General features: G+C 42.7%; 1 protein-coding gene across 1 annotated transcript in view; it reads left to right on the top strand.

The window, feature by feature from the left end:
- LOC122554210 (dihydropyrimidine dehydrogenase [NADP(+)]-like) overlaps positions 1 to 13,132 on the top strand; it is a 739,011-nt gene that overhangs the window by 699,014 nt on the left and 26,865 nt on the right. The window contains exon 21 of the mRNA XM_043698867.2: positions 2,615 to 2,758. Within this exon, the coding sequence (XP_043554802.2) occupies positions 2,615 to 2,758 (144 nt within the window). The remainder of the gene's footprint in view (positions 1 to 2,614; positions 2,759 to 13,132) is intronic.

Below are 13,132 nucleotides of genomic sequence, written 5' to 3'. Positions count from 1 at the left end.
CACCTTCTCTTTTACTGTCAAGTCCAGGGATACAGGAGTACAGTGGAAAGTGTACAAAGTCACCATCCTCCGGCACCATTTTAGGTACAGAAAACCAGAATTAGAAAAGAAAAACAACCATCTTGCATACAAAACTGAAAGCAGAAATAAAAGAAACAGAGCAAAGAGGAAAAGAAAGCATCCAGATCTTAAGTGGGCCTCCTCTCAAGTCTCTGCCCTAGTAGGCCTCACTAGGTGGGAATTCTGCCCCCAAGGGTCTTGGTTTCAGGGAAAGGCCCACCAACTGTCCTCCAATCTGCCTGATTAGAGGAAGATACAGTGAGACCTGCTCTGAAAAGTCACAGCTCGTGTGTCTCAGCACCATCTCTGCAAGCAACCAAGACACCTGATGAAAACAGAAGAATTGCAGTAATTAACCACAAGAAAGTTGCTGGTAATGTACAACATCAAATCACTGGCTTCCTGTCATTAACAGGGAATCTCTGCCTTACTTCCAGTCATCACAATCTTTCAGTAACACTTCCACTTACAGCATGAGCAGAGCTATAGAAAAGCTGACTAGATTAAATTCATTCCCTGATTAGTACTGCCTTGATATTGTGTAAAGCTGAATTCCCAGTAAAATAAGGCAGTCTGAGTTGGATCCACGAGGTAAAAACAATGACTGCAGATGCTGGAAACCAGATTCTGGATTAGTGGTGCTGGAAGAGCACAGCAATTCGAAGCTCCTCGGATGCTGCCTGAATTGCTGTGCTCTTCCAGCACCACTAATCCAGAACCTGAGTTGGATCCATGCTGTTTACAGCCCCATCACTAACCCACACTATCTTCTGAATATAGGTGGTGGGGACAAAGGGGTTGGTGAATCTGTACTGTACTGAACTATCTAATTCAAATTTCAAGATTAGTTTCTATTAGTTTTCAAACAAAGAAGACCAAAATATACACGTTATGTTTTCAAGTTTATTACTAATCAATTTAAAGTGTTCTCAGCCTGTTGCTGGTGTAGCTGATGGAGATACTGGGGGAGCATAACACTAACGTATTAAATTATTTAAAAGCCTTATGTAGGTGATGCGTTGAATGTTTTGTCTCTGGTTCAGACTACCCCTGGGGCTGCCCACTTCTACTGGCAGCAATTCTGAATCATTAATGAAACAATTTAAACTAAGTCCACATTGTGGACGGATTGATACTCTGTCTCAGAGAGTAGCTACTCCATCACTGAGTTAACTGTAACTGATTCCGACCAGGACATTACTCCTCAGTGGAAATCTACTGCATCTCTTTCAAGAAAAAAATGTTGTCAATTTCACTTTCTGGTGGAGTCCTTTGGAACCATGAAAAAGCAGCAATTTCGGTTCTTTTGCCCCTGTCTTAAATCCCCTTTTCCGACCTCCAGTAATAGCATTAAAGTGAAAAATCACACAACACCAGGTTATAGTCCAATAGGTTTGTTTGGAAGTACAAGCTTTCGGAATGCTGTTCCTTCATCAGGTAGCTCATGGGGCAGGATCATAGGACACAGGATTCAAAGTAAAAGATCAAAGTGTCAAACAACTGATGTGATATATTAAACAAACCTAGAGTGCTGTTAAGTCTTTAATCACTTAGAATGGGAATGCAGGTTTCGATTGTGTAATATGTAAACCTCAGAACTTATTTCAAGTCACAGTCCTGAGATAACTTAAGGTTTTATAAAATAAAGTGACATCTCAGCTGAGACAATACATTAAAGATGTGAAGTTTAGTGTCAATCTGTATCCCAGCCTTGAGTCAAATTGGTTCTATTTCCAAAGTAGGAATTTATTAAATGTCACATGGACTGACGGCCTACAGATGGTGTATTTTATGAACAAAGTATAATGTATCTGCAAATGTAAATGTGTGTGTGTGTATAGTATGGGGGAGTCACCTGTAGTGTGACATGGACCCAAGGTCTAGGTTGAGGCCATACTCAAGAGCACCAAACTTGGCTAACAGCCTCTGCTTGGCCACTCTTCATTGTTGCTTATCACACAATCCGCCTTGGAGGACAATCACCCAAAGATCCGAAGGCAAATGTCCTTGACCACTGAAGTGTTCTAAGTGATTAAAGACTTAACAGCAGTGTAGGTTTATTCAAAACATCACTTCAGTTGTATGACACTTTGATCTTTTACTACCAATTCTGTGTCCTATGATCCTGCCTTATTCACTACCTGACAAAGGAGCAGTGCTCCGAAAGCCAGTGCTTCCAAATAAAGCTGTTGGACTAGAACGTGGTGTTGTGTGATTTTTGACTTCGTCCACCCCAGTCCAACACCAGCTCCTCCAAAGTGAACAAAGCAGCATGTTGAAACCGAGACAAGGTAAATAAAATGCAGCTTTTTGAATTTTCTAGTCTCCATTATTGTTTAATATTAAAAGTTATAAACGTGTTCTGAGGAAGGGTCACTCGACCCGAAAATCTAACTCTGATTTCTCTCCACAGTTGCTGCAAGATCTGCTGCATTTTTCCAGCAATCTCCATTTTTGCTATAAACATATGCTCATTGTCAGGATCAGGATAAGTGTATAGGGTCTTATGGAACAAAACTAATAACATCATTTTCTCTTGATGGCTATTTTTCAGCATTTGCCTAGTTTCGGCCCTTACCTGGGACAACGTAAAAAGATTATAGCAGAACATAAACTGAAACAGAAGGAGCTGAATGAGGTGGTGCAGGAAGCTGATGAAGAACCATATACAGTCAAGAAACCCATTCCAAAGGTTCAGGTAATAAGACTAATGATAATTAAAACCTTCAGATAAATCACACCTTTAACATGGAAGACAAAAACACAACATGCTTCACAGAGACATATGGAAAAAAATTGAATGGCAAGCCAAAGAACAAAGTGTTAGAAGGTGATGACCAAAAGTCTGCTGGATGAGCCAGGTTTTACACAGCATCTAAAAGGAAAAGAGGCAGAGAGAGGAGTTTAAGAAGAAAGTGCTAAAAGGATGAACTGAGCTGACTGAAAGTATCACTGTCAACATCAGGGTGAAAGAAGTGATGGTTGTACAAATTTATAGCAGAGGTGTGGAGAAATATGACTGGAGATTTCAATGAAAGGGTGATGTGAGAGCTTATAGGGATTTAAATACAGGTATGAGAATTTTAAATTTGAAATCACAGGCAATTGGTGTAGGACCACGAAGACTTGCGTAATAAGTGAGCTGGACGTGATGGTACTTGGGGTACAAAATACAGAGCTATAGATCATCTGAAGTTTATGGAAGTACAGATTGGTCAGGAATACAATGGATTAAGCAATTCAGTGACAGAAGCACGAATTAGAATTTCTGCTGAATATCGTTCAAGGCACAAACAGATACAACTGTTGTTACAGAGGTGAGTGTAAGCAGTATTTAAGATGGAGAGGATCAGAAATCAGAAACATGTCTCAGGGTTTAATAGGACACCAAGATGATCAGCCATCTGGTTTAGCCTGGTAGATTAGGCAGAAGGGTACAAAGTTTGTTGGAGGCAAATTCAATGGTTTTGTCCATAGTAACACTCAACTGGACAACACTAAGAGGGTGGAGTGGTCAAGAGAGGAGATGAAGAGGTGGAATCACCTCCTTGTCTTGGCTGCGAATGAGAGACATATCCATGAGGAAGTTGGAGCTTTTTTATTTAAATCCTTGGAGGCATGTACATTATGGAGATTAGAAAGAATGCCTAAGTGTGGAAAATCCTGATTGTAGTCAGACCAGTAATCCCACTGATCTGGAAAACATAGCAGACATGTTGGTAAAGGATGGTGTGGTCAATCATATGAAAGATAGTCAAGTCACATTCATAGATAACATCAATTATGAGTTTGGTTGGTACAGTTTTAAAAATATAATTCTGTTTGGAGATTTTGATAGAATTATCTGGAAAGAATTTGGAAAGAATGCATCCAAGACTCTTGAGAAGTAATTGAGACATGAAATCTGGCTATAATTTGCAAGTACAAAAGGATGAAAAATGAATTGCTTGAAGAGCTGGCTGATAATATCAATTCTTTATGTTGCTGGCCAGCAAAAAGAGAAGTTGCTTTGTTAGCACTTTCAAAGTCCATAAATATATTCTAATGATTATTCAAGAGGACAGAGGAGACAGAGATAAGAAAGCAATTGATAACAGAAAACAAAATGACAGGAGTTACATTTGCTCTCCAAAATGAAACTGCAGTCAGACATGGATTTGGCAGAGGAGTGTTGTCCAAATAGATATGTCTCAGATGTAAACAGAAGATTTCCTTCCTGACTTCAAGTACAAGTAGTTCTTCGATAACGCAATGGCTATGTTGTTGTGCAACCCCACATTATAGAAAAATCGCACTTTAGAAACAGCACTTAAAGTGTTGGCGATGTAATCATGGTACAGCCAACATACTTTTTAAAGGTTTGCACTTCACGAACAGAGTCCCCAATTTATCAATCGTGTTACAGCGAATTTGTGTTAATGAAAGTGCATTATTGCAAAACGATGGTATAAACAAGGACTGCAGATGCTGGAAACCAGAGTCTAGATTAGAGTGGTGCTGGAAAAGCACAGCAGGTCAGGTAGCATCCGAGGAGCAGGAGGAGGAGGAGGAGGATATCTTATGGTCTTATGGCCTTAAAGTTAATATAGTGCAATAAGTATAACATTCAGAGATACAAGTAGTAACATCCTTGCCACACAAGCTAGGTAATGATCATCTCCAACAAAAGAGAATCTGACCATCTCACCATGTTAATCAATGATATTTCCTTTGCTATTCCTCTACCTGTCACATCCTGATGGTCACCTTTGGCAAGAAACTGAACTGAACCAGTCACATAAATTTGGTGGCAAGAGAATTCAGAAACTCCTTAGTCTAAAAAGCCTCCCTTCACTAGAAGGTAAAAGAGTGGTGATATACTCTCTGCTTGCATGGATGAGTACAATTCCAACAATATTCAATAAATATGGCATTGTTCAGGACAGAGAAGCCCATTTTATTGGCCCTGATCCATCATGTTAAATATTCACTCAATGCATCACTGGCACACTGTAGCCGCCATGTACTGTATGGACAAGATGCACGAGAGCAGCTCACCAAGGGTCCTCTGATGGGATCTTCAAAAACTCATTCTGTCCCATCTCAGTCAAAGGCATGACCCTAGGAGCATTGATATATAGAGGAACCCTGAGATGCAAGTTCATAGCTCCTTGAAAAAGTAGACAAGGTGGTCAAGAAGGTAGACAGCATATGCCTATCCAAGAGTCACTTAAATACCCTTTATGTATCTGACTCTACTAACACACTGCATTCTATCCACCAACCACTCTCTTTTTAAAGAACCTACCTCTGACATCTCCCCTAAACCTTCCTCCAATCCCTTAAACTTATGCCCCCTCATGATGGTCATTTCCACCCGAGGAAAATGTCTCTATCAATGCCTCTCATCATCTTGTACACCTCCATCAAGTCACCTCTCATCCTTCGTCACTCCAGTGAGAAAAGCCCTAGCTACCTCAACCTTTCCACATAAGGTATGTTGTTCAGTCCAGGCAGCATCCTGGTAAATCTCCTCAGCACTCTCTCTAAGGCTTCCACATCCTTCCTATAATGAGGCAACCAGCACTGAACACAGTATTCCAAATGTGGTCTAACCAGGGCTTTATGGAACTGTAGCATAATTCACGGCTCTGAAAATCAACCTCCCTGCTAATGAAAGCCAACACACCATACGCCTTCTTAACAACATTATGAATTTGGGTTGAAAATGTGTTGCTGGAAAAGCGCAGCAGGTCAGGCAGCATCCAGGGAACAGAAGAATCGACGTTTCGGGCATAAGCCCTTCTTCACCCTTATCAATTTGGGTGGCAACTTTGAGGGATCTATGGGCATGGACTACAACATCACTCTGTTCCTCCACACTAACAAGAATCCTGCCTTTAACCCTGTAATCTGCATTTAAATTCAACCTTCCAAAATGAATCGTACAGTCATAGAGTCATAGATATATACAACACGGAACAGGCCCTACGGTCCAATTTGTCCATGATGACCAGATATCCCAACCCAATCTAGTCCCACCTGTCAGCACCTGGCCCATTTCCCTTCGAACCCTTCCTATTCATACACCCATCCAAATGCCTCTTAAATGCTGCAATTGTACCAGCCTCCACCACATCTTCTGGCAGCTCATTTCATAAACATACCACCCTCTGCGTGAAAAAGTTGCCACTTACATCTCTTTTATATCTTTCCCCTCTCAGCCTTAAACTATGCCCTCCAGTTCTGGACTCCCCCAACCCAGGGAAAAGACTTTGTTGATTTACCCTATCCATGCCCCTCATGATTTTGTAAACCTCTATAAGGATACCCTTCATCCTCCGACACTCCGGGGAAAACAGCCCCAGCCTGTTCAGCCTCTCCCTATAGCTCAAATCCTCCAACCCTGCAACATCCTTGTAAATCTTTTCTGGACCCTTTCAAGTTTCACAACATCTTTCTGATAGGAAGGTGACCAGAATTGCACACAATATTCCAACAGTGGCCTAACCAATGTCCTGTATAGCCGCAACATGACCTCCCAAGTCCTGTACTCAGTACTCTGACCAGTAAAGGAAAGCATACCAAACGCCTTCTTCACTATCCTATCTACCTGCGACTCCACTTTCAAGGAGCTAAAAACCTGCACTCCAAGGTCTCTTTGTTTGGCAAAACTCCCCAGGACCTTACAATTAAGTGTATAAATCCTGCTAAGATATGCTTTCCCAAAATGCAGCACCCCACATTTGTCTAAATTAAATTCCATCTGCCACTTCTCTGCCCATTGGTCCATCTGATCAAGATCCTGTTGTAATCTGAGATAACCTTCTTTGCTGTCCACTACACAGCCAATTTTGGTGTCATCTGCAAAGTTACTAACTGTACCTCTTATGCTCACATCCAAATAATTTATATAAATGATGACAAGTAATGGACACAGCACCAATCTTTGCGGCACTCCACTGGTCACAGGCCTCCAGTCTGAAAAACAACCCTCCACCACCACCCTCTGTCTTCTACCTTTGAGCCAGTTCTGTATCCAAATGGCTAGTTCCCTTGTATTCCATGAGATTGTGGGCGGCACGGTGGCACAGTGGTTAGCACTGCTGCCTCGCAGCGTCAGAGACCCGGGTTCAATTCCCGACTCAGGCGACTGACTGTGTGGAGTTTGCACGTTCTCCCCGTGTCTGCGTGGGTTTCCTCCGGGTGCTCCGGTTTCCTCCCATAGTCCAAAGATGTGCAGGTTAGGTAAATTGGCCATACTAAATTGCCCGTAGTGTTAGGTAAGGGGTAAATGTAGGGGTATGGGTGGGTTTCGCTTCGGCGGGTCGGTGTGGACTTGTTGGGCCGAAGGGCCTGTTTCCACACTGTAATCTAATCTAATCTAATCTAACCTTGCTCACCAATCTACCATGGGGAACCTTGTCGAATGCCTTACTGAATTCCATATAGATCACGTCCACCGTTCTGCACTCGTTAATCCTCTTTGTTACTTTTTCAAAAAATCAATCAAGCTTGTTAGACATGATTTCCCATGCACAAAGTCATGTTGACTATCCCTAATCAGTCCTTGCCTTTCCAAATACATGTACTCCAACAACGGGGTGACCTTATAGAGGTTTACAAAATTATGAGGGACATGGATAGGATAAATATGCAAAGTCTTTCCCCTGGGGTTGGGGAGTCCAGAACTAGAGGACATCGGTTTAGGGTGAGAGGGGAACGATATACGGGGCAACCTTTTGATTCAGAGGGTGGTACGTGTATGGAATGACCTGCCAGAGGATGTGGTGGAGGCTGGTACAATTGCAACATTTAAGAGGCATTTGGATGGGTATATGAATAGGAAGGATTTGGAGGGATATGGGCTGAGTGCTGGCAGGTGGGACTAGATTGGGTTGGGATTTCCGGTTGGCATGGATGGGTTGGACCGAAGGGTCTGTTTCCATGCTGTACATCTCTATGACTCTATGGCACACCTGATCAGGTCCTGGGGGTTTATCCACTTTTATACATTCCAAGACATCCAGCACTTCCTCCTCTATAATATGGACATTTTTCAAGATGTCATCATCTATTTCCTTATATCTAAATCTTCCATGTCCTTTCCACAGCAAATAGTGATGCAAAATACTCGATTAGTGTCTCCCCCATTTTCTGCGGCTCCACACATAGGCTGCCTTGCTGATCTTTGAGGGGCCCTATTCTCTCCCTCGTTACCGTTTTGTCCTAATGTATTTGTAAAACACCTTTGGATTCTCCTTAATTCTATTTGCCAAAGCTATCTCATGCCCCCTTTTTGCCCTCCTGATTTCTCTCAAGTATACTTCTACTGCCTTCTAAGGATTCACTCAATCTATCCTGTCTATACCTGACATATGTTTCCTTCTCTTTCTTAACCAAAACCTCAATTTCAGTTTCATCCAGCATTCCCTATACCTACCAGCCTTTCTTTTCACCCTATCAGGTTTATGCTTTCTCTGGACTCTTGTTATCTAATTTCTGAAAGCTTCCCATTTTCCAGCCGTCCCTTTACATACACTTCACACTTTTCCAGACTGAACTCCATCCGTCCTATTGCAATGTCGTATTGCAACCTAAAACTAACCTCCACTCTATCCACAACTCCACCAATGTACGTGTAATTGGCAAACTTACTAACCCACCCTTCCACATCCTCGTCCTAGTCATTTATAAAAATCACAAGGAGCAGAGGTCCCAGAACAAACCCCTGCAGAACACCACTGGTCACTGAGCTCCAGGCTGAAAACTTTCCATCTGCTACTAACCTCTGTCTTCTATGAGCCAGCCAATTCTGTATCTGGAAAGCCAGATTTACCTGTGTCACATGCTCCTTACTTTCTGAATGAGCCTATAATGGGGAACCTTATCAAACCCCATGCTAAAATCCTTATACACCACATCCATTGATATACCTTCATCAATGTGTTTTGTCATATCCTCAATGAATTCAATAAGACCTGTCCCTCGCAAAACCATGCTGACTATCCCTAATCAAGCTATGCTTTTCCAAATAATCAGAAATTCTGTCTCTCAGAATCCTCTCCAATAATCCTCTCCAATAACTTGCCCACCACCGACGTAAGACTGATTGGTCTGTAATTCCCAGGGTTATCCCTATTGCCTTCCTTGAACAAGGAAATAACATTTACCACCCTCCAATCATCTGGCACTACTCCAGTGAACAGTGAGAACGCAAAGATCATCACCAAAGGTGCAGCGATCTTTTCTCTTGCTTCCTGTAAAAACACTGGTATATCCCATCTGGCCCAGGAGACTTATCTATCCTCATGTTTTTCAGAATTTTCAGCACATCCTCCTTTCTAACATCAACCTGTTCTAGCATATCAGTCTGTTTCATGCCAGTCTCAGAAACCTCAAGGTCTCTCCCAGTACATAGAACATAGAACATTACAGCGCAATACAGGCCCTTCAGCCCTCGATGTTGCGCCACCCTGTCATACTAATCTGAAGCACATCCCACCTACACTATTCCATGTACGTCCATATGCCTGTCCAATGACGACTTAAATGCACTTAAACTTGACGAATCTACTACCATTGCAGGCAAAGCATTCCATACCCTTACTACTCTCTGAGTAAAGAAACTAACTCTGACATCTGTCTTATACCTATCTCCCCTCACTTTAACATTGTGTCCCCTCGTGTTTACCATTCCAATACTTGGAAAAAGGCTCTCCCTATCCACCCTATCTAACCCTCTGATTATCTTGTATGTCTCTATTAAATCACCTCTCAACCTTCTTCTCTCTAACGAGAACAGCCTCAAGACCCTCAGCCTTTCCTCATAAGACATTCCCTCCATACCAGGCAACATCCTAGTAAATCTCCTCTGCACCCTTTCCAAAGCTTCCATATCCTTCTTATAATGCGGTGACCAGAACTGTACACAATACTCCAAGTGTGGCCGGACCAGAGCTTTGTACAGCTGCAGCATAACCTCCTGGTTCCAGAACTCAGTCCCTCTATTAATAAAGGCCAAAATACTGTATGACTTCTTAACAACTCTGTCAATCTCTTTCAAGGATCTGTGTACATGGACACTGAGATCTCTCTGCTCATCTGCACTCCCAAGAATCTTACCATTAGCCCAGTACTTTGCATTCCGATTACTCCATCCAAAGTGTATCACCTCACACTTGTCCAGATTAAACTCCATTTGCCACCTCTCAGCCCAGCTCTGCATCCTATCTATGTCTCTCTGCAACCTACTACATCCTTTGTCACTATCCACAACTCCACCGACCTTAGTGTTGTCCGCAAATTTACTAACCCACCCTTCTAAGCCCTCACCCAGGTCATTTATAAAAATGACGAACAGCAGTGGACCCAACACCGACCCTTGCGGTACGCCACTAGTAACTGGACACCAAGATGAACATGTTCCATCAACTACAATCCTCTGTTTTCTTTCAGCAAGCCAATTACTGATCCAAACTGCTATGTCTCTCACAATCCCATTCCTCCGCATTTTGTATAATAGCCTACTGTGGGGAACCTTATCGCACACCTTGCTGAAATCCATATACACCACATCAGCCGGTTTACTCTCATTTACCTGTTTGGTCACTTTGTCAAAAAGTCAATAAGCTTCATTAGGCACGACCTACCCATCACAAAACCGTGCTGACTGTCCCTGATCAGATTATTCTTTTCTAGATGGTTATAAATCCTATTTCTTATAACCTTTTCCAACACTTTACCAACAACTGAAGTGAGACTCACTGGTCTGTAATTACCAGGGTTGTCTCTACTACCCTTTTTGAACAAGGGAACCACATTTGCTATCCTCTAGTCGTCAGGCATTATTCCTGTAGACAATGATGATTTGAAGATCAATGCCAAAGGCTCGGCAATCTCTTCCCTTGCTTCGCAGAGGGTCCTAAGATACATCCCATCCGGCCCAGGGGACTTGTCTATTTTCACACTCTGCAGTATTTCTAATACCTCTTCCTTGGGAACCACAATCTCTTCTAGTCGAGATGCAAGTATCTCTGTATCTTCCTCGTCAACATTTTCATTTTCTATAGTGAACACTGTCGAAAAATATTTATTTAGTGCTTCCCCTATCTCCTGTGACTCCACACACAACTTCTCACTATTATCCTTGATTGGCCCTAATTTAACTCTCGTCATTCTTTTATTCCTGACATACCTATGGAAAGCCTTAGGATTAACCCTGATCCTATCCACCAACAACTTCGCATGTCTCCTCCTGGCTCTTCTGAGCTCTCTTTTTAGGTCTTTCCTGATTTCCTTGTACCCTCAAGCGCCCTAACTGAGTTTTCACATTTTGTCCTAACATAAGCCGCCTTCTTCTTCTTGACCAGGGATTCCACTTCCTTAGTAAACCACGGTTCACGCGTTCTATATCTTCCTCCCTGCCTGACAGGTACATAGTTATCTAGGATACACAGGGGCTTTTCCTTGAATAAGCTCCACATTTTTAATGTGCTCATCCCCTGCAGTTTCCTTCCCCATTCTACGCTTCCTAAATATTTCCTAATTGCATCATAATTTCCCTTCCCCCAGCTGTAACTCTTGCTCAGTGGAGTACACATATCTCTTTCCACCACTAAAGTAAACCTGACAGAATTGTGATCGCTGTCTCCAAAGTGCTCACCTACTTCCAAATCTAACACCTGGCCAGGCTCGTTACCCAGTACTAAATCTAAAGTGGCTTCGCCCCTTGTAGGCCTGTCTACATACTGTGTCAGGAAGCCCTCCTGCACACACTGGACAAAAACTGATCCATCTATAGTACTCGTACTGTAGTGATCCCAGTCAATATTTGGATAGTTGAACTCCCCCATGACAACTATCCTGCCTCTCTCACTCCTATCAAGAATCATCTTTGCTATCCTTTCCTCTACATCTCTGGGACTATTCGAAGGCCTATAGAAAACTCCCAGCATGGTGACTTCTCCTTTCCTGTTTGTAACCTCAGCCCAAACTACCTCAGTTAACGAGTCCCCAAACATCCTTTCTACAAATGTTATATTGTCCCTAATCAACAATGCGACACCTCCCCCTCTTTTACCATCTTCTCTGTTCTTACTGAAACATCTGAATCCCGGAACCTGCAACAGCCATTCCTGTCCCTGCTCTATCCAGGTCTCCATAATGGCCACAACATCGAAGTCCCAGATACCAACCCACGCTGCCAGTTCACCCACTTTATTTCGGATGCTCCTCACGTTGAAGTACACACACTTCAATCCAGGTTCTCGCTTGCCAGTGTCAGATACTTGATTTTGTACTCAGTAGTGAATACTGAAGCAAAGTATTCATTAAGGACCTCCCCTACTTCCTCCAACTCCAGGCACATGTTCCCTCCACTTTCTATGATCAGTCCTACCCTCACTTTGGCCATCCTCTTGTTCCTCACATAAGTGTAGAATGCCTTGGCATTTTCCTTCATCCTATCTGATAAGGCTTTTTCATGGCCCCTTCTAGCTCTCCTAAATCCATTCTTCAGTTCCTTCCTGGCTGTCTTGTAACCCTCCAGAGCCCTGTCTGACCCTTCCTCAACTTTAAGTAAGCTTCTTTCTTCCTCTTGAATAGATGTTCCACATCTCTTGTTATCCAAGGTTCCTTCACCCTACCATCTCTTCCTTGCCTCAGAGGAACAAACATATGCAGCACTTGCAGCAAGTGCTCCCTAAACAACCTCCATATTTCTGTCATGCATTTCCCTGAGAATATTGGCTTCCAATTTATGCTCCACAGTTGCTGCTTAATAGCATTGTAATTTTCCCTCCCCAATTAAATACTTTCCTATACTGTTTGCTCCTATACCTCTCCAATGACAATAGTAAACGCCAGGGAGCTGTGATCACTATCACCGAAATGCTCTCCCACCGAGAGATCTGACATTTGACCTGGTTCATTGCCAAGCACCAAATCCAATATGGTCTCCCCTCTAGCCGGCCTATCCACATTGTGTGTTCAGGAATCTTTCCAGGACACACCTGACAAAATCTGCTCCATCTAAACTATCTGGTCGGTATGGATGAGTTAAACCAAAGGTTCTGTTTACGTTCTGCACATC

This window comes from Chiloscyllium plagiosum, unplaced genomic scaffold, assembly GCF_037043375.1.
Source record: "Chiloscyllium plagiosum isolate Xiang-an unplaced genomic scaffold, Cpla_swu_hap1 HiC_scaffold_9, whole genome shotgun sequence".
Taxonomy (NCBI): Eukaryota; Metazoa; Chordata; class Chondrichthyes; order Orectolobiformes; family Hemiscylliidae; genus Chiloscyllium; species Chiloscyllium plagiosum.
Note: the sequence above shows the minus strand (reverse complement) of the source record. Positions and strands in the feature narration are given on the sequence as shown.